Source organism: Podarcis bocagei (genome assembly GCF_964188305.1).
Source record: "Podarcis bocagei genome assembly, chromosome: 1".
NCBI classification, from domain to species: Eukaryota; Metazoa; Chordata; class Lepidosauria; order Squamata; family Lacertidae; genus Podarcis; species Podarcis bocagei.
This window is the reverse complement of record NC_138125.1, coordinates 128,745,835-128,770,019: the sequence shown is the minus strand read 5'-3', so window position 1 is coordinate 128,770,019 and position 24,185 is coordinate 128,745,835. Positions and strand designations below refer to the sequence as shown.

At 44.6% G+C, this 24,185-nt stretch overlaps 1 protein-coding gene across 2 annotated transcripts in view; it reads left to right on the top strand.

Annotated features, from left to right (window-relative positions):
* The window catches only part of LOC308587852 (aldehyde oxidase 4-like), a 77,646-nt gene that overhangs the window by 858 nt on the left and 52,603 nt on the right, over positions 1 to 24,185 (top strand). Inside the window, exons 2-13 of one of the 2 annotated variants that reach the window (XM_081195682.1) lie at positions 1,371 to 1,428; positions 4,197 to 4,293; positions 9,124 to 9,232; positions 10,718 to 10,844; positions 11,536 to 11,597; positions 13,020 to 13,098; positions 13,129 to 13,166; positions 15,875 to 15,955; positions 17,154 to 17,298; positions 18,660 to 18,752; positions 21,046 to 21,197; positions 23,529 to 23,622. In XM_081195682.1, coding sequence (XP_081051808.1) covers positions 1,371 to 1,428; positions 4,197 to 4,293; positions 9,124 to 9,232; positions 10,718 to 10,844; positions 11,536 to 11,597; positions 13,020 to 13,098; positions 13,129 to 13,166; positions 15,875 to 15,955; positions 17,154 to 17,298; positions 18,660 to 18,752; positions 21,046 to 21,197; positions 23,529 to 23,622 — 1,135 coding nt within the window. Of the gene's footprint in view, positions 1 to 1,370; positions 1,429 to 4,196; positions 4,294 to 9,123; positions 9,233 to 10,717; positions 10,845 to 11,535; positions 11,598 to 13,019; positions 13,167 to 15,874; positions 15,956 to 17,153; positions 17,299 to 18,659; positions 18,753 to 21,045; positions 21,198 to 23,528; positions 23,623 to 24,185 lie in introns of both variants that reach the window. The other variant, XM_081195683.1, reaches the window with a different exon arrangement.

Here is a 24,185-nt window from a genome sequence, read left to right as displayed (position 1 = left end):
GTGTCATGTTTCTTAGCAACTTGAATTCTGCATTTATAGGAAGAAAACTACTGCATGCACTAATTGTGCTTTGTATACTTTCAACTATAAGTCTAGTATGACATAACTATAAGAGAGGCACTTTGATTTCAGTGGGGGAGAGTTAAGCACATTTGAAACTGTCCTATTGAAATTGTCAGTGTTTAAAAGTGGTTACTTGGCTAAATTGTGCCCTAATTTTTTATTTTTTATTATCAGAAGAAAAGGAAAATAGTGGGTGGCATTGAACTAACATTTAAGTTCATTAATTTTAACATCTGGAAGGCCAAAGGTTCCCTTCAGCTGCTATAAAATATTGTTGCATGCCACCCCAATCTCTGAGCAGTGAGAGATTCCAGAGGTTCAAAGCACTTGCCCAGGGTTTGTGTTTCCTTTTGGAAATGAGGCACAACAGAGAATACGGTGTCTTTATGACATATGGTTTCTTTACACATATATACAACCTTAGCCTATGATGGAGGGGTTCACAACATTAACACCCCAAGAGTGTCCTACTACTCCCATAGCTGCAGCCTTGGATTCAAGCAGAAATCAAACAGAAATCTGCCTCTGGCTTTCGAACCTGCAGCTGTATTTCTAGTTTACATCACAGCTCCAAAAACTCTACATCAAACTCTGGCTTTGTATTCTAACTAACTCTGAGTTGCTATCATTTGCTATCTGGCACACAGCCCCTCTCCTTGCTTTCTTAATGGCCCATTACCTTTCCTTAGTTCTTTTAATGACCCATCACCTGGGCCTCATGAGGAAGTTTGCCTGGGTCCCAGGATTAAGAGTCTGGCACCCATTTTTACATTTCAAGCCTTGATTAAATTCTCACACTTCCTGGATCCAGGAATTACAGGTGCCTGGCACCCACAAATTCATAACAGTACTCATCCATTCATATATTTTATTACTCTTCTGCCTTGTTCTCTACAAATACATCATAGTTAAGCAGAACTTCCAAAAAAGAAAAAAAATATTACAAACCTTATATGTTGGATCCAAATAAAACTAAATGCAAATAAGGGAGAAGGATTTGGATTCCAAATCTTTTTAAAGTGTCTCCAGTATGCAAGTGCTCCCCAAAATGGTTCCCATCATAAATCAAGGCATAAATCAATATTTCAAAAGATGCAATGGGAGCACTCTAGATGCAGAGTAAATGCCTGGGATGCTGAACTCAAGTTCCAGTTTCCCTGTGGTTTGATAAGACCTGCATTGTTGTATCTGAATAAGAGAAACTGAAGAAAAGCGGCATGTGATATTAATTCCTCTCATCAAAAGCATAGGTAATCCTCTTAAGCAAGGCGTATTTTTTGGTTTCTCGACTCTCCTTTCTAATGCAGGTGATAGAGAAATCTGCTGATCCTGAAGAACTGCTGCTTAATTACCTGAGAAAGGGGCGTATCCTTTTAGAGCTCTTGTGTTACATAACTATTCTGTTACCGATTTGAAAAGTTTATTGAGACATATCCTGGGGCTCCCATGTTCAATCAAGTATGAGAGGTATGCAGAACAAGGTACAGGTATAGAACTAGTACTATAAAATACTGGTTGCGTTGCCATTTTTGTTGCCAACCTTCGACTCTGCAAACTGACTTACTTAGGGACTCTTCTAAATCCAGATGGTTCCACCTCTTACATAGCAAAATCAGATCTATTGGTATTGACTTGGAACCCTTGTATAATTCAAGTGAGCGATATATTTATCGCAATATTCAAACCAGATTAAGGGACATTGAAAAACAAAGCATCGAGTCAGCTGTAAATATAATTTACTCCCCCAAGTTCTGTGGTTTAAATACAACAGGTAACAGGGTCACCTATATCTCAAAATTAATAATTCCAGTCCAACACAGAGCCTTTATGTTAGCCCAACTGAACATTTTCCCCTCAGCTTTTGTCAAGGGCAGATATTTAAACATCCCCAGAAATGATAGCCATTGTGGATGCTCTTTGAATATGCTGGACACTGTAGAACATATCCTTTTCTACTCTCCATTGTACAACCAGCTATGCAAACATGTGCCAAAATTACATTTTCTGTGAAAAAATCTTATACTTTGGCAACAGGTTTCTTAAGGTGTTTTTTTACAAGTCCTAGTCTAGAAGCATCCTATTCCACAATTCAATTTTGCATGCATTGGAAAAATAAATAGATATTTTAGAACTAGAAACTTACTAAAACTTAGTGTTCCGGGGCCCGGATCGGGCCCAATCGCCTTCTCAATCTGGCCCGTGGACAGTCCGGGAATCAGCGTGTTTTTACATAAGTAGAATGTGTGCTTTTATTTAAAATGCATTTATTTAAATGCATCTCTGGGTTATTTGTAGGGCTTGCCTGGTGTTTTTACATGAGTAAAATCTGTGCTTTTATTTAAAATGCATCTCTGGGCTATTTGTGGGGCATAGGAATTCATTCACCCCCCCCCAAAAAAAAAATATGGTCCAGCCCCCCACAAGGTCTGAGGGACAGTGGACTGGCCCTCTGCTGAAAAAGTTTGCTGACCCTTGCTCTAGAGTCTACATAATTGAAAAGTTTGCAAATAATATTTTACCAGGACTTGGAAACACTCTGGGGCATAGGATATTGCAAAGCAAAAGTCAATTTATAAAGTGAGATTAATCTCTGCAGTCATACATTTTAATGGAGCAAGCCTGTTTTTCTTGTTAGGACAGTGGTTCACAGAAAATCAGCATGAAATTGAAGTAAGAATAAGCAGAAGTGTTACTTCCAGTAATTATCCCATGAATGGAAATAGTTCCAGACAGGAGCAGCATCCTTTTGCTCCCTCTCAGGTGAAATGGGAAGCTACTGTGTAGCCTCACTTACAAGGCTTGTGTGGTAGTGGTGGCTTCCAGAGAGCACTCGCAAGATTTCACAAGATCTTGCAGAACTCTTGCAGAGATCTCACAAGATCTCACCGGAAGCTACAGCCGCAACCACATGACCCCAGCAGGGACAGGCAGGGCACCTGCAGGGGTGCCAGTACATGGGATTCTGCCACCCAAAGCAGCTGCTTCAGTTTGCCTCATGGGAGGGCCGGCCCCAGTTCCAAGGGATGGGCTACTTGGGCAAAAGATCTGCAGTTTTCCTTCTGATATTGGTGCCCTGCTATGGATGCTTTCTCTAGCTAAAGTAAATTGGCATCCACAAGGAGGAACAGCATCTCTTTGGTGCTACATTCTCTACTGCACTACTGCATTATTCCTCTTGGCTTTTCAAAAGCAAGGACTTCGGGTTTGCACATAACATTAAACCGTGGTTTATTAAACTATGGTTTGTTGTTGACTTACAAACCTAGGTTTGTTTTGATTATGGTTTGACATTATGTGCGAACCAAGCACCCTTTCTCAAACGTGATTTGTTGATTACCTCAGTCCAGCCAGTCACTAAACTACAAAGGCACATGACATGCCACATGAAACAAAACAAGCCATACATAAATATGAATTTCAGAAGAAACTACAACAGAGCAATAGTTACAGCACAATTCTATGCATATGTACGCCTAAGTAAGTCCCACTCTCGGGTCAGTGCATATTACTTCAGTCTTAGGCTCCATTTGCACAATACATTTGAAGTAGGATCATGCCACTTTAACCAGTCATGACTTCCCCCAAAGAATCATGGGAACTGTAGTTTAAGAGTGCTGAGATCCCTATTTCTCTTAAGAAAAACCCTACAGTTCCCAGAGGGAACCCTATTTAAGGGACCTCTATTTCCCCTCAAAAAACTACAGTTCTCTGAGAAGAGGGGTTGTTAACCCACTCTGGGAACCGTAGTTTTCTGAGGGAAATAGGAGTCTCCTAACAACTCTCAGCACCCTTAACAAACTACAGTTCCCAGGATCCTATGGGGGAAGCCATGACAGTTTAAAGCGGTACAATACTGCTTTAAATGTATAGTGCAGATGGGGCCTTTGGCTACATAAAAAGTTAAATTAAAAATATTCATTAAAATGTAGGATTTTTTATTTAAAAAATGTCTTCTCAAACTTAGCTACCATCTTGATAAAGTGCCTTCTCTTTGTTTATTTTCTTTCTCCTCCACCCCATAAAGGATATAAAAAGTAATGTGAAAGACGTCATGCGGGGTGGGGTGGGGGGAATCCAGATATTAAACAAGGAGTCAGCACTTATTTTCCTTAACCCTCCACTGTAACTACAAGTCTGCCTCACAGGAACGAAGTATGGCTGTGGAATTGGAGGCTGCGGGGCTTGCACAGTGATGATATCAACATACAACCCAGACACCAAGAAGATACGGTATCCTTAAGGAAGAGAAAGATGCTTCATGGAGAGAACTGCATCAAAATTTGATGTCATTTTAAAAAAAAAATTCATTTGCCATATATAGCTTTCCCACAAATAATCCCAGGAAATGTTGTTTGATCTGATGGCTAAGAAGAGCATCTGCCACAAAGGTGCAAAAAAGACCTGCTGAATACTTAGAGGCTGTCTGCCTCCATTTTAACTTGCTTCAGACTCCATTTTGTCTCCATTTTAACTTGCTTCAGACTTGACAGTGGTACCGACAGGGGACAGAGAAGGGAGCAGGGGGTGATGAGGGGCAAACTCTGAGGGGAAGAGGAGCATTGGCGGCTGAAATATACTCAAAGTCGAGAGTGGATTTCATGCTCTTTATTCAGCTCCTAGTGGTGAGGAGGAATGAATGTCCCCTCAAAGTATCTGCTTTATATACATTATTTACAGAATGGGCTGCACGTGATTGGCCAATTCCGGAATTCTCCTGTAGGCCAATCAGGTTGTGGATTCACTTCCATCTGGAGCTGGATTGGGTGGCTCCTGCAGACCAATCATACCGCTGCATTGTTCTAGGACCAATCAGACTGCTGCATTTTGGATCCTATTCAACTCAGTACATAACAGCGGCCATGAAGGGTTAAGGGCCCTGCAGGGCGTAATTTTTCTCCTCAGAGCATCAAGGCCCTGCTCAACTAGGCTGCTGCCATGGACAGAATTTAACTTTGCTCCCCCATGCGAGTTTTTGAGGGGTGATTGCGGTCCTTCCTCAGCACTTTACCTGTGTACGTGCCATACCTTTAAAACCCATTCCAAGCACCTCGTTTCCCTCAAAGAATTCTGGGCCCTGTAGCTTGTTAAGGACGGTGGTGAATTGCAGCTCTGTGAGGGCCCAGAATCCTTTGAGGGAAACAATGTGTTTTGAATGCACTTCAAAGTTAAAGGGTGTACGTGGCTTCAGGGGTCCTCCGTTTGGGTGTTGGGCCCTCAGATGTTGTTGGACTAGAACAGGGGTCAGCAAGCTTTACCGGCCATGGGCTGGATCACTCCCACGGAGATCGTCGGTGCGCCGGACTGGAGCAGCGCGATTGCCGGAAATTGCATCTGCGCATGTCCATGGCGCCAGAAATCGCTTCTGCGCATGCCCAGATGCTGGAAATCGCGCCTGCGCAGGATTTGCCTGCAGACTTGCTGAGCAAGCGGCTCAGTTTGCGGGCAGCTTGTGGGCCGGCAAAATGGTCTTCGTGGGCTGCATCTGGCTCCTGGGCTGTCAACATTTCCCTTTTATAAAGGGAAATTCCCTTATTCCGAATAGGATTTTTCTTTCTGAAGTAGACAAGATGGCGGCGCGCATAGACGCTGCGGCTTAGTGCTCTCCCTTAGCGTTTTGCTTTGTTTTTATTATTTTATTATTTTATTTGGTCTGAGTATGTATGGCCGGGCAAGAAAGATTAACAGCAGGCAGATTTACAGCAGGCAAGAACTTCTGAAGGTCGGGTTGCAGTGTGAACAAGCTGTAAGAGCTGATTATTTTCGCCCAGATAACGTTCCTGTGGGAGTAGCCAGGCCGCCGGGCTCTCCATGGATTACTATGCCTCCAGGGAGGAGGCGAAGGCGGCGTAGAGACAGGAGGCAAAGGCGGGGTTGTCGGGCTGGTGTCCTGGTAAGATTACAGAGGAGTCCATCTAAGCCACCACTCCCTAGCATATTTCTTGCTAATGTGAGATCTCTTGCCAACAAGATGGATGAATTGAGGCTGCAGGCAGCAAAGAATAGCCTTGTAAAAGATTGCTGCGTTTTATTTGTCATTGAGACATGGCTTCAACCGTCCATACCAGACACAGCTATTCAGTTGGAAGGCTGTGCGGTACATCGTCAGGACCGAGGCATGGACTTCGGAAAAACCAAAGGAGGGGGGCTGTGTGTATATGTGAACAAATGCTGGTCCAATAATTCTAAGATTGTGGGTAGTCACTGTTCACCGGATTTGGAATATGTGGCTGTTAAATGTAGACCAGTCTATCTCCCTAGGGAGTTCACAGCTGTTATGCTAACTGGCGTGTACGTGCCACCAGATGCCAATGCCAACTTGGCTTTGGGATGCCTACAGAGCCTTATCAGCAGTCAGCAAGACAAGTACCCTGAAGCTGTGCACATCATTGCGGGAGACTTCAACCATGTTGAACTTAAAACAGTGCTTCCAACGCTCTATCAGTATGTGAAATGCCCCACAAGAGGGGATAAGACACTGGATAAAGTTTATTCGAATGTAAATCACGGCTATAGGGCTTTGCAGCTGCCACACTTGGGCCAGTCCGACCATATGTCTCTGTTCCTGGTACCAGCATATATCCCACTCAGGAAACGGGCTCCTAAAATATTAAAATCTGTTAAAATCTGGCCTGAAGGTGCTATTCACCAGCTGCAGGACTGTTTTGAGAGAACCAATTGGGATATTTTCGATCGTTCGGACCTGGAGGAGCACACGGCGTCAGTTCTGTGCTATATCAATCACTGCACAGACACTGTCACAGTAAATAAATCCATCCGGTTTTATCCTAATCAAAAACCCTGGATGAATGGAGAGGTCCAGTGCCTGCTGCGGGAAAGGAACAGGGCTTTCAGGTCGGGCGAGGTGCAGCTTTACAGTGTGGCAAGAGCAAACTTGAAGAGGGGTATTCGACGGGCAAAACTGGATTATAGGCAGAGGATTGAGGATAATTTAAGGAGCAACAACATAAGACAGATGTGGCAGGGGATTCAGCATATTGCCAACTACAAACCTAACCTTGGCGCTGTCGACGGCGACCCTTTGCTGGCGGAGGAGCTTAACCTCTTCTTTGCTCGCTTCGAGAAGGAGCCACCTGAGACGCCGGTATTACAGCCACCAGCCCATAGGGGCCCCTCATTCACTGTAGAGGAGCACGAGGTGAGACAAGTATTGAGGATGGTGAATCCGAGGAAGGCGGCTGGACCTGATGGCATCACTGGAAAGGTGTTGAAGGGCTGTGCGGATCAGCTGGCGAGGGTCTTTACTACGATCTTCAACAAGTCCCTACACCAGTCTATTGTCCCACCCTGCCTGAAGTCGTGAACTATTGTCCCTCTGCCTAAAAATCCACAATCAGTAGTTTGAATGACTACAGACCAGTTGCACTGACTCCAATCATCATGAAGTGTTTTGAGAAACTGGTGCGCCGTCATATTATTTCTTGTCTTCCATCAACTTTTGACAACTACCAGTTTGCATACAGGGCAAATAGATCCACAGAAGACGCTATCACCACCACTCTCCATGCTGCTCTGTCCCATCTGGAGCAGCCGGGGAATTATGTGAGGCTGCTGTTTGTGGATTTTAGCTCTGCTTTTAACACTATCCTCCCCCATAGACTGGTGTCCAAGCTAGAGACGATTGGACTCCCCAACTCCACCTGTCTCTGGGTTTTGGATTTTTTGTCAGAACGTTCTCAGAGGGTTAGAGTAGGGTCACATGTGTCCACAGCCCTTAGCCTTAACACCGGCTCACCACAGGGTTGCGTGTTGAGTCCCCTGCTCTATGCTCTCTATACGTATGACTGTACAGCCATCTACTCCAGCAACAAAATCATCAAGTTTGCTGATGATACTACGGTGGTGGGGCTCATTTCAGGAGGGGATGAGTCCGCCTATCGGGACGAGGTGGAGCGGCTCTGTGTTTGGTGTGGAGAGAACAATCTGGCTCTTAATACGGCTAAGACCAAGGAATTGGTGGTGGATTACAGGGGGGAAAAGGCGGACATTCAGCCCTTGTATATCAACGGGGAACGGGTGGAGAGGGTGGCGGAATTCAGGTTTTTGGGAGTGACTATGGATCAGGGCATGACTTGGAGCGCAAATACCACTGCTCTGGTGAAGAAGGCCCAGCAGAGAATTTATTTCCTCAGACTTTTAAAAAAGAACAATCTGAGTGAGAGACTGCTGGTGTCCTTCTACCGAGGCTCCATAGAGAGCATACTCACATACTGTATTTGTGCTTGGTTCTCCAGTTGTACAGCTAGAGAGAGGAAGGTGCTCCAGAAGGTCATAACCACAGCCCAAAGGATTATTGGTCACCCTCTCCCACCTTTGGAAGAACTGTACGGTTCCCGTTGCCTTAGGAAAGAAACAACATCCTGCAGGATCCATCTCACCCGGGATACAGTCTGTTTGCACTACTGCCTTCTGGCAGGAGGTATAGAAACATCAAGTCAAGGACAAATAGACTGAAAAACAGTTTCTATCCAAGAGCTGTGGCCTTTTTGAATGCTGTAACTCGATAGTGAGATCTGGGAGTTTTTGGGGGTGGGGGTGGGTGTGGTTGGAAGGTGGTTTGTTTGGTTGTTGTTGTTGTTTTGCTTTTACTGTTTTTAAGGGATGGCATCCAATTTCGTTGCACTTGTGCAATGTTGCACTAGTGTAATGACAATAAAGAATCTATCTATCTATCTATCTTTTTAAAAAAGGGAAAAGTTGACAGCTATTACATTGCTGACCCCTGGACTAGAACTTCCATCATCCATGCTGACTGAGGATGATGGAATTGTAGTCTACTAACACCCGGGGCACCCAAGGAAGGTTGAAGAAGACCAGCTCTACGTCACTGTCACACCTTTCAATTGATATACATAGGTTAATGGAGAATGCAGTTTGGGAAAGAATGGGTAGTTCTGGGGTGGGGAGCAACCATTTCGAGTTCTGGTGTCCAGTGCTGCATATTGGATTGTGCTAGCCCCGAGACCATCCGTGGCTAAAAATAGCCCTAGTGGGTTGGGAAAACGTGATTTAGTCTTCAAAATTCTCCTTTACATTTCAAAGACATTATCCAGCCAACTCGTGCCTACTTCCATTATGCCTGTTGTATGGTGCTGCAGTAACTACCGTGGAAGGAGTTGGAACTACAAAAACCAAGCTCCATCCCATTCAGGTGAGAGTAAAATAAGAGATGTTGTCCAAGTTCACTTTGCCCGAGTTTCAAAATATGTAAAAAGCCTGGTGGCCTGTATTGCTTGCCTCCGGTCCAAGGCAAGCACTGCAGCCCCATTGTTCTTCTTGGGCCAGTTTGGGTTTGGACAATCTGGAGAAGAGCTTCTAAATAATAATTATTATTATTTATATGATGCCCATCGGACTGGGTTTCTCCAGTCACTCTAGACGGGTTCCAACAAATTAAAGCACATCCCTACTGTCTCATCTCTCACCCATCCTCACTTTTCCCTCTCCGCTCCTCTTATCCAGCTGCTGGCATTACAGCCTTCCTTCCCTCCCACCCTCCTTCCGTTGGCATGTGTGCCAGCGACCCTGGGGAAATTGCATTTCCCTGCCAAAAAAGGGAAGGAAGAAGAATATCTGCCACAGCAACCAAAATAGAAAATAGGAGATGGAACTTGGGAAATAGTTGGGACCCTGTTATGGTATCAATGACTTCACCAAGAGTATGGCAGGATCTGAAACAGATTGCAACCAAGCTGCTTTCTTCTTCCTAGTAGTAGTAGTAACAGTAGTTGTCATGGTGTCAGTAGCAGAGCCAAATTATGAATCAAGCTTTTGAGAATGGACCACCCATTTCTAGAACTTTTTTCTTTTTCTTTTTGGCCTGTGACTGTCTGGGACTTTGCCAGCTTGGTCACTAGCCCTCCTCCAAAAATGTCGCCAGCTAGGGACGCGGGTGGCGCTGTGGGTTAAACCACAGAGCCTAGGACTTGCCAATCAGAAGGTTGGCGCTTCGAATCCCTGTGACGGGGTGAGCTCCCGTTGTTTGGTCCCTGCTCCTGCCAACCCAGCAGTTCGAAAGCATGTCAAAGAGCAAGTAGATAAATAGGTACCGCTCCGGCGGGAAGGTAAACGGCGTTTCCGTGCGCTGCTCTGGTTCACCAGAAGCGGCTTAGTCATGCTGGCCACATGACCTGGAAGCTGTACGCCGGCTCCCTCGGCCAATAAAGCAAGATGAGCACGCCACCCCAGAGTCGGCCATGACTAGACCTAATGGTCATGGGTCCCTTTACCTTTACCTTAGCTACAGGTAGCATGGATATAGAAGGATGGGGAAAGCTTTTGCTTAATCCTTGAATAGCAGGCTGCTGTCAAATGGTGCCACCCCCTTTAAATGAGACTTAATGCTTCTGATTCAGCAAATTTTAATGGGGTGGGGGGCAGAGTTTGTTAGCAGGAGCCAGGACAGAGTGCCCCATGTCAAAGAACAAAAGCTACAATTGACACTTCAAAACTTCTCCTGCCGCTTCTGTCCTTTGCTACAGCCATGAATTTGGGCACAGGATGCATTTTTTAGTAACTTTACTGAGTAATAGTAATAATAAGGGGGCAAAGGAGATCAGGAAAAGGTAGGATGATAGTCTAGAAGTTAACGTTTCTTTGTATGGACTATCCATTTAGATATGTATTATCATTCCAGGAAAGGCTTGCAAAGTGCCACGGCTCCCAGTGTGGCTTCTGCACTCCTGGGATGGTGATGTCTATGTATTCGCTCTTGAGAAATAACCCCGAACCTACCATGGATCAGATAACTGCATGTCTGGATGGTAGGCTGGCTTTCTCAAAATATCCCCCCCCCCCAAAAAAAACCTGATATGTAAAAATAGTTGTTGTTGTTTTTATTTGAATGTCTTGTAAAATTGCTTAGTTAAGAGTAGGGGTGGGGGAGAAAGTTAAATCAGTTCACATTTAAAGGAGAATTTACCTAATTCTCACTTTCTGAAACAATGCACAAACCGAAACGCAGCCATCTTTTGAAATTCACGCTTCTCTGAATTTTGGAATGCAGTTCTCCAGTCAAGTGGCGTGTACAAAAATGCATGTACAGGAGTAAAGTGTGCCTAGAAATGCAAATATAAGTGAAAATAACATTTAAAAATGCATTATATTCAATAAAATTTCTTTGCAAAAATGTATATATTTAGGAGAAATTCATGCTTAAGGACCGATGAATTTTCACAGGGACTTAACAAAATAATAATCACAAACTGATGCTTAAATGCAGAACACGGAAAAATGGGAAAATGAGAAAATGGGTGGGACTGAAATTGACAAGTTTACCCATCCCTAGTTAGTAGCAGAACACTTACCATATACTTTTGTGTTGCTCTGTTGTTTGGTGTCGTCTGGTGCCTATGTGCACTGAAGGACCATTTCTGAAATGCACATGCATTTTGCTGATGGCTCAGTAGGCTCAGCTTTGATCTATTTATCTCTGTGTCTGATCGTTCCTTCCAGGCAATTTGTGCCGTTGCACAGGATACAGACCTATAGTTGACAGCTTCAGTGCTTTCTCTCCGGTAAGGGAAACAAATAGAAAAAACAAATAATACTGTGTTAAAATTGCTATTTGTTGGTATACACAAAGGCATGGGGCACTTTTGACTCTTCGCCAAAGTGACGTGATAGAGGGTTATAAAATTTTGCTTGGTCTCAGTGGTCAGGGCTCTTTCTCTGTCTCCCAGAGTCATCCCCAAAAGCTGAATAGTGGAAGATTAAGGGAAAGTGTGTATTATTCCCTCTTCACTACCACAATATGTGGAGATGGATGCCAACTTGGATGGCCTTAAGAAGGAATTAGGTAAAGTCACAGAGGATAAGGTTACCAATAGCTGCTAGTCATGATGGCTGTCTATCACCTCCAATACCATGCCTCTGGATGGTATTTAGTGCATATCACGGGTGGCGCTGTGGTCTAAACCACAGAGCCTAGGGCTTGCTGATCAGAAGGTCAGTGGTTCAAATCCCCACAACAGGGTGAGTTTCCATTGCTTGGTCCCTGCTCCTGCCAACCTAGCAGTTCGAAAGCACGTCAAGTGCAAGTAGATAAATAGGTACAACTCCAGTGGGAAGGTAAACGGCGTTTCTGTGCATTGCTCTGGTTCGCCAGAAGCGGCTATCTGCGGACAAATGCCGGCTCCCTTGACCAGTAAAGCGAGATGAGAGCCGCAACCCCAGAGTCATCCGCGACTGGACTTAAGGGGTCTCTTTACCTTTACTTGTTGAAGAACATGAGTTGGAGGGTGCTTCCAGGGAGGGGTATATCTTGTAGAGCCTGTGCTCCTCACGCACACTTTTCAGAGTCTACCTAATGTCCTTGTCAGGCTCTCCTCATCCCTAGTTAATCTGGATTTACCCTTTCTGGGAGAAATCTGGCAATGACCTGTTGAGGGGGGGGGGGCATTCCAGGATATGGTCTAAGGCAGGCATAGGCAAATTCCGGCCCTCCAGATGTTTGGGACTACAATTCCCATCATCCCGGACCACTGGTCCTGTTAACTAGGGATGATGGGAATTGTAGTCCCAAACATCTAGAGGGCTGGCGTTTGCCTATGCCTGATCTAAAGGCACATGAAGCTACCATTTTACTGTAGCTAAGCAGTTCTGAATCTGTTCAGTGCTCGGTTGAGAGACTTCTTCAGAGCCATGTGGATGCCACTCGGGTTCCCTGATGGAAGAAAGGTAGGGTATTAATGTAAGAATATAAATACAACAAACAAGTGCAAACCTATGCATGTTTTCTCAAAAGTTCTCTTAGTATTTTCTAAGCCGCTTGATAGCCTTTGGGGCTAAAGGGCTGGGTGTAAATTCCACAAATGAAAATATAAAGGATCTGGCTGTGTTCCACAGGGCTTGCTTCACCTTGCAGCCTTAAAAACCCATATGCATTGCTTGGAATGGGATAACCCTCTGTAACACTACTGAATGAATTCTTTCTTTAGGAATCCTGCCCGCTGGCAGGGAGTGGGAAATGTTGCATGGATAAAGATGGGAAAGAGAAAGAAGGTAAAGAGAAAGAAGGTAAAGAGAAAGAAGGTAAAGAGAAAGAAGGTAAAGAGAAACACTCGTGTTCCAGAGAAGGAAACCGGGTAAGTGACCACTTTCTAACTCCCACATTTATCACACAATGATTGAACGTGTGTAATCTTTACACAAGTGCCAATGAGTTTATCTTGGTGTTTAAAACTTCCACTTGAAGAAAGCCTTCACACCCTAGTGGAACAGCCTTTCCTGACTTCAAACGGGGAATAGGAGAAACGAAGAATGGAAACAACACAACACAACAAACTAAAATGCTATAATTCAACAATGACAATTCATTGTTTGCAGTTACGTTTCAAAGGTATTCACTCAGTTAAGAATGGATACCAATTATTGGGGGTGGGCTAAGCTGCAGGGGGCCCCAACTCTGTGTACACTACGCTTATCTATAAATCTTCCATTACAGTTCCCCAGCCCTGCTTTACAGAGTCACGTGAAGTCCGAGGAACCAGCAACAATAGAGAGAGATTTTACAAACATCCCAGAATGTGACTGAGCTCAGAAATACGTAGATGCCGATCCATCCTTCAAAGCACCATCTTGCCAGATGGGAGCAAGCTTCAGAGCGATCCCAGCCCTACTCTGAAAGGGAACATAGTTTCCCAGAAAAATAGCAGTGTTTTGACAGAAAGTTGGCACCTGTCTGTCTCGAGCGACAATGGAGTGAGCCTCCGGGGGTGAAGTTAGTGGCACTGAAGTGATCTCCCCGGGGCACAAGCCTGAGCAGGGAGAATGCTGGGAAGTAATTAGTAGTAAATCTTTCTCCAACCCAGGAGTTTATTCAGGTCAACCCAGGATCACAGAGTTTCTACCCAGAGGAGAAACTGTAGTTCCACATTAAACAGTACAAAATACCAGTTCACTGGAACTCTGACGTTTAGTGAGAACTGGATCCATCTTTCAGAAGCAGTGCAAGCTTAATGCGATTTTGCAAAGTTGTGGCAGGGAGGGTTGATGGTATTGTGCTCAAATGTTCCATGGCTGTGGGGCACCACACAACCTCCCCTCCTCTGCCTACCTTTCCAGGTGACAATTAGGTTTGAAAAAAGTCCCGCAGTGGCTCCTTCCAACGGTTTCTAAGCTTAATTGTCACACAGGGGAGTACTAGGGGTTGGAGTCACAGTATGGGAGAGGAGGGTTAACGCTCCCTGTCTGCACTGATCAATACACCCCAAAATCCTATACACACAGGGAATGCAATTTTGCTTGCTAAATCATGCTTCAGAGGTCTAATGAGAGTCTCTGGAGCATTTGGTAATCCTAGAAGGGAGAAGCCAGATCTGTAAAACTTGGAGCGTAAAAACATCACTTTCAGAGGGTGAGGTGGCTTAGCTACCTTCTCATTCACCCAAGTTAAATCTTATTAGACTAGCTCTGACCTGCAGTGGGTATGTACACAGGACGTGTAACGTGATAGGTGAGTGGAAACATTTTCGGTTGTCAGCGTTTCCCTCTACTCTTCTAATACTGTTTTGCAATAAGGCAAGTTTTGGCAAAGAGGATTTATGCCATCTTCATAATCCTTTCATCAGCTTTGTGATGAGTGTGAAGGTCAAGAATGGTTTAAACGGAGCTTGTGTTTCTTACACAACAGTGAAATATAATCACCACACCCTTGTGCAACATTGCAGAGGAAGTTCTAAACCTGCTTAACTATCTGGGTGTTTGCTAAGCAAAATCTTCAATTGGCAGTGGACTACTCTGTAAAGAGCTTTGGTTATTTGTGTTTTAAAATAGGGATTAATGCAATTTGAGGAGAAATGCTTTTCTAATGCGTTTACAAAAAAGAAGAAGAAGAAGAGTAGAGCATGTTATGTTCCAAATAATTAAATGATGGTGACATTGTCCAAACAAAGGTCATCCACAATGTGATTTTATATCCTATCAATCCCAATTTGAGGCCCGCTGAACATATGCCTTGTTAAGTTGTGGGCGAACATATCAGACAACACAGCGATTCTTCAAACAGCTCTTGTTTATTCAGAGGCCAGAACAGAACAGAACTGAAGAGCTCAGTCAGCCTGCTTATATAGAGCTCCGGAACCTCGTAACTGTAGCAACTTTTTAAAACTATCCAATCACTGAACGTCACTTTCGATCCTTCGTTTGCATAACTATCTACAGTATCCCCCCTGTTGGCCCAGGGTGAGAACTTCAGTACATAACATGCCTGATCTGCATTGTCTATGGAGGTCTGCTTCACAAATGCAGGACAACCGAATTGCTCACTTTTCTGAATCATGCAAATCCTTGTAATGTTTACAAAGCATCCCCTCAAAACCATCACCGAAGCACAGATCACCTCTTATGGCCACAGATGTGTTTGGTGATTTGTTGGTGCTTTTGTTGTTCATGAGGATCTGTGCCTTGGATCAATGGTTTTGACTTGCTCGTAAGCACAAGATCTCTGTTGTTGTTGTTTTTTACTATGCTGCCTACCATTGTAAGCTTTAATTTGATGTTGCAAATTCAGGAAGATCCATTTTAATTCTCCTGGGCCTGGCTTTTGCCAATACTATTTTGAACAGCAAATATGTGTGTGACTGAGTTTTGTCTCCTTATGTCTGTATTTGGGTCCAAGGGGAGTGGGGAGAGAAGTAACCAGATGGGGGTGTCGCCTACAGCACTCCCTTAAAAAAACTTTAAATATGGGCTCATGGGCCCCACATTTTTGGCCACTGCTAGTGGTATATTATACCCTTCTTTTCCAGTTCCCATGCATGCTAATATTAAGCCTTCTTTTCTTTTCCTATAGATGTGCTCAGGTCTATGCAAGCCTGAAAGATTTCATCCCATTGACCCAACCCAGGATTATATATTTCCTCCTGAACTAATGGTAGGAGAAATGTGTTCGTGCCTGTTGTGAAGGAGTCTACAATAGACTGTATAAGAGTGTGTGTGTGTGTGTGTGTGTGTGTGTGTGTGTGTGTGTGTGTTTGCATATTGTTACAAAGTTTGCATGCCACCCCTAATATTTGCTGAGTGGTAGCAAGATTCCAGTGGGTTCTAAGCACTCACTCGGGGTTATGTTTCCCCATACAACCCTAACACACTTACCCGACCCTCACCTGCTTACCAGATCTGCCCTGAAAATGCATCCCTCCTTCACTGGGGTTGCCAGAAGGATGAATGGGTTATTTTCCACAATTGCCTGCTCATCATGGACTTCAGTCCTCTTTGTTGTTGTTGTTTAGTCGTTTAGTTGTGTCCGACTCTTCATGACCCCATGGACCAGAGCACGCCAGGCACTCCTGTCTTCCACTGCCTCACGCAGTTTGGTCAAACTCATGTTGGTAGCTTTGAGAACACTGTCCAACCATCTCTTCCTCTGTCGTCCCCTTCTCCTTGTGCGCTCCATCTTTACCAACATCAGGGTATTTTCCAGGGAGTTTTCTCTTCTCATGAGGTGGCCAAAGTATTGGAGCCTCAGCTTCAGGATCTGTCCTTCCAGGGAGCACTCAGGGCTGATTTCCCTAAGAATGGATAGTTTGATCTTGCAGTCCATGGGACTCTCAAGAGTCTCCTCCAGCACCATAATTCAAAAGCATCAATTCTTTGGCGATCAGCCTTCTTTATGGTCCAGCTTTCACTTCCATACATCACTACTGGGAAAACCATAGCTTTAACTATACGGACCTTTGTTGGCAAGGTGATGTCTCTACTCTAGTCCTCTTTACTAGAGTATAAAAAGACAGCTTCTCTGTGAAGTTTTTCTATCGCTGCCACTTCGTCCCCCTTATCAACACTGTTGAAAACTCTCTGAAAATATTTTCTGTTTCTTTCTTACACACTTCTTTTTAAAGCCAAAAATTCCTGTAATTTTTAATTTACCTTAAATCTAATCTCTATGTTGTGGATGCACAAAACAACACCAGCACCATAGTTTCCTACAAAGCTATCCTGGGAAGAGTGCTTAACACTTAACTGTAAGGTGTGGTTCAGGATTAAAGAGGGCTTGGTTCTCCCTGAAACAGCTATGTTTGCATTTTGTTCATCATTGTGCAATACTCTATCCATGTTGCTTTTCCTCACAGAGATTGGCCGAAGAGAGCAAAGGAAAAACTCTGGTTTTCAATGGAGAGAGAACCACCTGGATTTCTCCCGTGTCTCTGCAAGAGCTTGTCAACCTGAAAGCCAACTACCCAGATGCACCTCTTGTTGTAGGAAATACAAGTGTAGGTATGTAAATGCAGCCCTGCTAATCACCCAATCAGCCCAGAGGTCACACAAATCATAGAATTGTGAATGGCTGTGGGTTAAACCACAGAGCCTAGGACTTGCTGATCAGAAGGTCGGCGGTTCGAATCCCCATGATGGGGTAAGCTCCCGTTGCTCGGTCCCCGCTCCTGCCAACCTAGCAGTTCGAAAGCACGTCAAAGTGCAAGTAGATAAATAGGTACTGCCCCGGTGGGAAGGTAAACAGCGTTTCTGTCCGCTGCTCTGGTTCGCCAGAAGTGGCTTAGTCATGCTGGCCACATGACCCGGAAGCTGTACGCTGGCTCCCTTGGCCAATAAAGCGAGATGAGCGCCGCAACCCCAGAGTTGGTCACGACTGGAACTAATGGTCAGCGGTCCCTTTACCTTTACCTTCATGCCACTTTACTAGTCATGGTTTCCTCCAAATATTCTTTGGAACTGTAGAGCTGCAATTACCAGAACCATTAACAAACTACAGTCCCCAGCATTCTTTGGGAGAAGACATGTGCCTTGAAAATATAGTGCGGACGTGATCAAAGTGTGCATAGCATGAGGCAACATGTGCAAGGAAAGCTACTGAAAGGTTAAGATAAAATGAAGCTGCCAGCATGACACCAAAACTTGACATACATCTATATACATGCATATGACTATATCTAGAACAGGGGTCACCAACATGGTGCCCCCAGATGTATTATATGACCAATGACCAGGGATAATGGGAGCTGTATGCCAGCAAGCATCTGGAGGGTAATACATTGGCTATTCCTGGTCTAGGCAATTGACTGTATTAGTAATATCACTGGAAATAGAAGCCTGATGTAGCGGTTGTCAATGCATTGAGTTGTTCATGGATCATGCAGAACACTTCAGGCTAAATCTGGTGATATGAGGTGACTCTAATAGTGAGGAGACTGCTGTTTGCAGAAGAATGATGTAGCAGAATTCAGAACTGGTAGAATGGACTGTAATACTGTAGACGGCAGGTATGGAATCTGATTTTTGAATGCTTGCTGTGTAAAAAACAAAATCTCCCTGTACATAGAAAATTAGCTCATTGGGGAGAAACATTCAAGCTGCCGTGCTAGGTTTAAAGGGGTGTGTGTGTTGTTTTTAATGCATGAGGCTGTTAAAAATGTGATTCTAACCTAGTTTGAGGGACTGACTAGATGTGACAGATATAGAGTGTGCATTGATTGGAGCCAACTCCTAGAGGCTGAGGTCCCTTTGCCCCCCAAATAACATATTTGAGGGGGCTGGTGCCCCCAAAAGTTGTTTCTGCCATCTTGCTTATAGTCCTGCTTTATCTTTCTGATATCTCACTGTGATTTTGTCCCTTTTAGGACTTGACATGAAACTTCTTTCTGTCTATCATCCCGTTCTCCTTCATCCTACTAGGATCCCAGATCTGCATGTTACTGAAGTTGGAGACAACGGTACGTCTCTAAGCAGTCACTGGGGCCAATATTGGGGATTAGTGTTTTAGCTCTTTGGTTGGCAATAAACTGTACTGAAGACAGAGAGCCAGTGTGGTGTAGTGGTTAAGAGCGGTAGTCTCGTAATCTGGGGAACCGGGTTCGCGTCTCCGCTCCTCCACATGCAGCTGCTGGGTGACCTTGGGCCAGTCACACTTCTCTGAAGTCTCTCAGCCCCACTCACCTCACAGAGTGTTTGTTGTGGGGGAGGAAGGGAAAGGAGAATGTTAGCTGCTTTGAGACTCCTTCGGGTAGTGATAAAGTGGGATATCAAATCCAAACTCTTCTTCTTCTTCTGAATGTACTGTACTACACTGATAAATAGTGTATGCATTGCCAATGTGAATATAGGCAAGCGATAATTCTTAACTCGTGGGCTTCACTGAATAAGGTATTGCCTTCATACGTTGAAGGATAGACCTATTGTCCCATACCAATCATGGAACTACAGTGGTGCCTCGCAAGACGAAAAGAATCCGTTCTGTGATTCTCTTCGTCTAGCGGTTTTTTCGTCTTGTGAAGCAAGCCCATTGATGGATTAGCGGATTAGCGCTATTAGCGGCTTTTAGCGGCTTATCTGCTGATCGGATCAGCTGATAAGCGGCTTAGCGGCTTAGAAAAAGGGGGGGAAGGGAAAAAACCCAGCAGGAACTCACAAGACATTGTCGTCTTGCGAAGCAAGCCCATAGGAAATTCGTTTTGCGAAGCACCTCCAAAACGGAAAACTGTTTCGTCTAGCGAGTTTTCCGTCTTGCGAGGCATTCGTCTTGCGGGGCACCACTGTAGTTGTGGCTAGCTTTAAAACAATATGGATTTCAATAGGACTCTGCCCTTATTGACTTTGGCTAGACTGGGGCCATTGTGTCTGGATGGATGGATGCACACATCTTAGAGATACCATTTTCTCACCTATTATTTGCATACATATTTAGCAGGCAATGTTTCACCTGTTATTTTGACGTTATCTACATGGTTTATAAGGCAGGAGATAATACAAACCCAAGATTCACTAGGATGAGGGAGTTAGGATCCTGTTTAGTCAGCTGGTTCCTAGTGCAACCAGGCTATGCTGGTGTGAGCCCCAGATCCTGGGTCAGCTGGAGATCCCCTGGAATAAATCTCTCACCATGGATCAGCTAGCTCAGGTGAGACTGGTAGATCCTACTCTGGCAGAAACTATAAAAAATAGGTGTTATTGGGTAGTTGTGGGAGGATTAATGGTGGAGCCTAACTCCACTCAGTTCTGTCACATGACCTGGCAATCTATGCCAGAAAAAAGGGTGTTGCAAACAAAACTTTATTTTAAAGGCTTGTTTCCACTCTGCCCGGCTTGGGCTAGCTCAGCCAGCAGTAGAGCTGCTCCTGAACAGAGTTTGAAATAGGCGTAATTTACACTTGCCTAGCTTTAGCTGATGTACATTCCACTGGCTTAGTAAATTCCTCCAACTCTGTCTGGCTTCAACCCTATACATGCTCGCCTGGGGGCAAGCCCCACTTAACCCATTTGGATTTACTACTCAGTAAACACGTGGGTGGCGCTGTGGGTTAAACCACAGAGCCTAGGACTTGCCGATCAGAAGGTCGGTGGTTCGAATCCCCACGACGGGGTCAGCTCCCGTTGTTTGGTCCCTGCTCCTGCCAACCTAGCAGTTCGAAAGCACGTCAAAGTGCAAGTAGATAAATAGGTACCGCTCTGGCAGGAAGGTAAACGGCGTTTCCGTGCGCTGCTCTGGTTCGCCAGAAGCGGCTTAGTCATGCAGGCCACATGACCCGGAAGCTGTATGCCGGCTCCCTCGGCCAATAAAGCGAGATGAGCACCGCAACCCCAGAGTCAGTCATGACTGGACCTGATGGTCAGGGGTCCCTTTACCTTTACCTTTAGACATGCACTGGATTGCATATACAGTGGTACGTCGGGTTACAGACACTTCAGGTTACAGATGCTTCAGGTTACAGACTCCGCTAACCCCGAAATAGTACCTCGGGTTAAGAACTTTGCTTCAGGATGAGAACAGAAATCATGCTCCGGCGGCGCAGTGGCAGCATTAGCTAAAGTGGTGCTTCAGGTTAAGAACAGTTTCAAGTTAAGAATGGACCTCCAGAACAAATTAAGTTCTTAACCTGAGGTACCACTGTATCAGTTATTTGCTGCCCCTTATAATGACAAACACCAACTCTGCCTGCGGACTGTGTGGCTGTTTAAAAATGCCCATTTGTGCTCCCCATCCCCCTTGTGAAAATTGCTTGGTTCCAGGGATCTTGATCGGTGCAGCAGTCCATCTTGCCCAACTGAGGGACTTCCTATTAACCATCACCCCAGAACTCCCAATGGAAAAGTCAAAGATTTATGGTGTGCTGCTGAAGCAACTGAGGACCCTTGCTGGAGAACAAATTAGGAATTTGGCGGTAGGTTTCCCACCTTGCTTCCTTTGACCAGGTACAGATAACAACAACAACAGCAGCAGCAACAACAGCAACAACAACAATTTATTTATTGGGTCCCCCCAGCCACTCTGGGCGGCTTCCAACAAAACACTAAAATACAATAGCCTATTAAACATTAAAAGCTGCCCTAAACAGGGCTGCCTTTAGATGTCTTCTAAAAGTTTGGTAGTTATTTTTCTCTTTGACATCTGGTGGGAGGGCGTTCCACCGGGTGGGTGCCACTACCGAGAAGGCCCTCTGCCTGGTTCCCTGTAAGGTTCCCTGTAAGATTACTTCCAGCCATGGCTTCACAGTTCTGCCCTCCATTCTCTCATAAATATTGGCACCCTATCCAATGCTCTGTCTGTACTGCTAAGCCATGGGCTTCCTTCCCCGTTGCTCCAGAACTATCAGGTGGATCACTAAGGGTGAACATTTGGCAATAAAGGAACAGTTATGGGGTGGCGAAGGATGGATACACTTGTCTGTGTGAAGGACCCCACTCTGTCCCTACCATTGCCTGGGTCATTTTTGCTTTTACTCAGCCTTTGGAGGATAGACAACTGGCTGTGTGGTGCCCACTTCTAAACACACAAGATGTTGTCTTAGCGATTCACAAACCCACCTGCCAGTCCAAATCAAAAAGTCCCAACATTAAGGAAACCCAAAGGGAAAATATGAAGAACAGAGGTTCTGACGAACGGATTATTAAAAACGCGTGAGGCAAACAGTGGAAGTCTTTTTTTAAAAATACACTTTATTTGAGGTAGATAAGGACAAGAGGAAATTACACAATTGAATATAAATATAGATGGGAAATGGCTATGTATAGTGAATACTTATCTACTTTTAAAAATTTTCACCTATGATTTTTTTCTTTTACTTCTTTATTTTTTCTTTGTTCTTTTTTCCTTTTTTCTGATATCTTATCTTTCATTTCACTCCTTTATTGTGAATAGCATTTTATAGAGGTATAAATAACTGTAAATATGAAAAGAGACAAAGTATTCTCTAATTTTTTTCCTTGGTTATATGTGTTTTCTTTTTCTTTTGCATTTTCTTTTGTTGTAAATATGTATGTTTTCTAATTTGTACTTAATAAAATTTTAAAAATTTATAAAACAAAAAAAAGTCCCAACTCTCTTACTGACAAGTCAGTGGAGAGATTTGCAAGTCTCTCTTTTTTTAGGGACAAAGGGAAGCACTCAAATGCCTCATTAATACCAAGTCACACAGAGCGGTCAACTCCCATAAGATTTATATATCCCATTGATGTTGTCTCTACATCATTTTCCTCTGTTGTTAATCTCAGTTTTCCAAAGCTGGTTTTCATTTTAAAAAGTAAGGAAAACAAGACATGCATAGTTTGCCCCCCCCCCTCTCCTGTTTAAATAAATAATGATTTTTAAAACTTTGCTGGCTTAAGATCCAGGGCTTGAATCCAGCTGAGGCTGCATACACAATATACCGTATTTTTTGCTCTATAGGACGCACCGGACCATAGGACGCACCAGACCATAGGAGGGGGAAAAGAGGAGAGAAAAAAATCTCCCCCTCTCTGCTCAGCGCCCCTTCAGCGAAGCGGCAGGAGAAACGGAGCCCCTTCCATTTCTCCTCCCGCTTCGCTGAAGGGGCGCTGCGCAGAGAGGGAAAACTGTGCAGCGCCTCTCCAGCGAAGCGAAGCCTGGAGAGCAAGAGGGATCGGTGTGCACTGACCCCTCTCGCTCTCCAGGCTTCAGGCAGAACTCCTGCTGTGCTCGGAAGGCTTGCGGATAGCTGCCTGAAGCCCTTGGAGCGCAGCCTTTGAAGCCTCCGCAGAGCAGCGGGGTGAAGGCACCCCGCTGCCCTGCACAGGCTTTGTGCAGCCATCCCCAAGCTAGAACAGTGAGACGGAGCACTGCACAGCACTCCGTCTCCCCGTTCTGGCTTTGGGCTTAGCTGTGCAGCCTGCATTCACTCTATAGGATGCACACACATTTCCCCTTAATTTTTGGAGGGGAAAAAGTGCGTCCTATAGAGCGAAAAATACGATAACTCTAAAACACATGCTAAGCATATTTCCCTCTTCAAAGAATTCTGGGCACTGTAGTTTGTTAAGGGACACTGGGAATTGTAACTCTGTGACCAGCAAACTACAGCGCCCAGAATCCTTTGAGAGGGGAAATTGGGTTGTTGTTTTTTAACCATTTGAGGGTGTGTGTTTTTTTACAGTCAAGCAGTGTATAAATTTTAAGAAATAATAAATAAAGGATATAATGATAATATAGGTATACCCAATTTAGTAGTAGTAACAGTGATATCATTGTCCATTAGTCTTTAGGAGGACATATTGTGAGCAGAGGATCGACCTGGGATCTGAACCCCGTCCTGGCTGCTGGGAATGCGCTTCTCAATCTGGTATCAACAGGTAAAAGGCAATGTCTCCCATTGCATACATTTCTGCACTGGGTGTTGTTGTTTAGTCGTGTCCGACTCTTCGTGACCCCATGGACCAGAGCACGCCAGGCCCTCCTGTCTTCCACTGCCTCCCGCAGTTTGGTCAAACTCATGTTGGTAGCTTTGAGAACACTGTCCAGCCATCTCGTCCTCTGTCGTTCCCTTCTCCTTGTGCCCTCCATCATTCCCAACATCAGGGTCTTTTCCAGGGAGTCTTCTCTTCTCATGAGGTGGCCAAAGTATTGGAGCCTCAGCTTCAGGATCTGTCCTTCCAGTGACCACTCAGGGCTGATTTCCTTCAGAATGGATAGGTTTGATCTTCTTGCAGTCCATGGGACTCTCCAGAGTCTCCTCCAGCATCATAATTCAAAAGCATCAATTCTTCGGTGATCAGCCTTCTTTATGGTCCAGCTCTCACTTCCATACATCACTACTGCGAAAACCATGGCTTTAACTACACAGACCTTCCTAGTCAGTTGATTCGCTCACCATTTGTATTTGTAACTGTTATTTCATTGTGTACATTTTGATCAA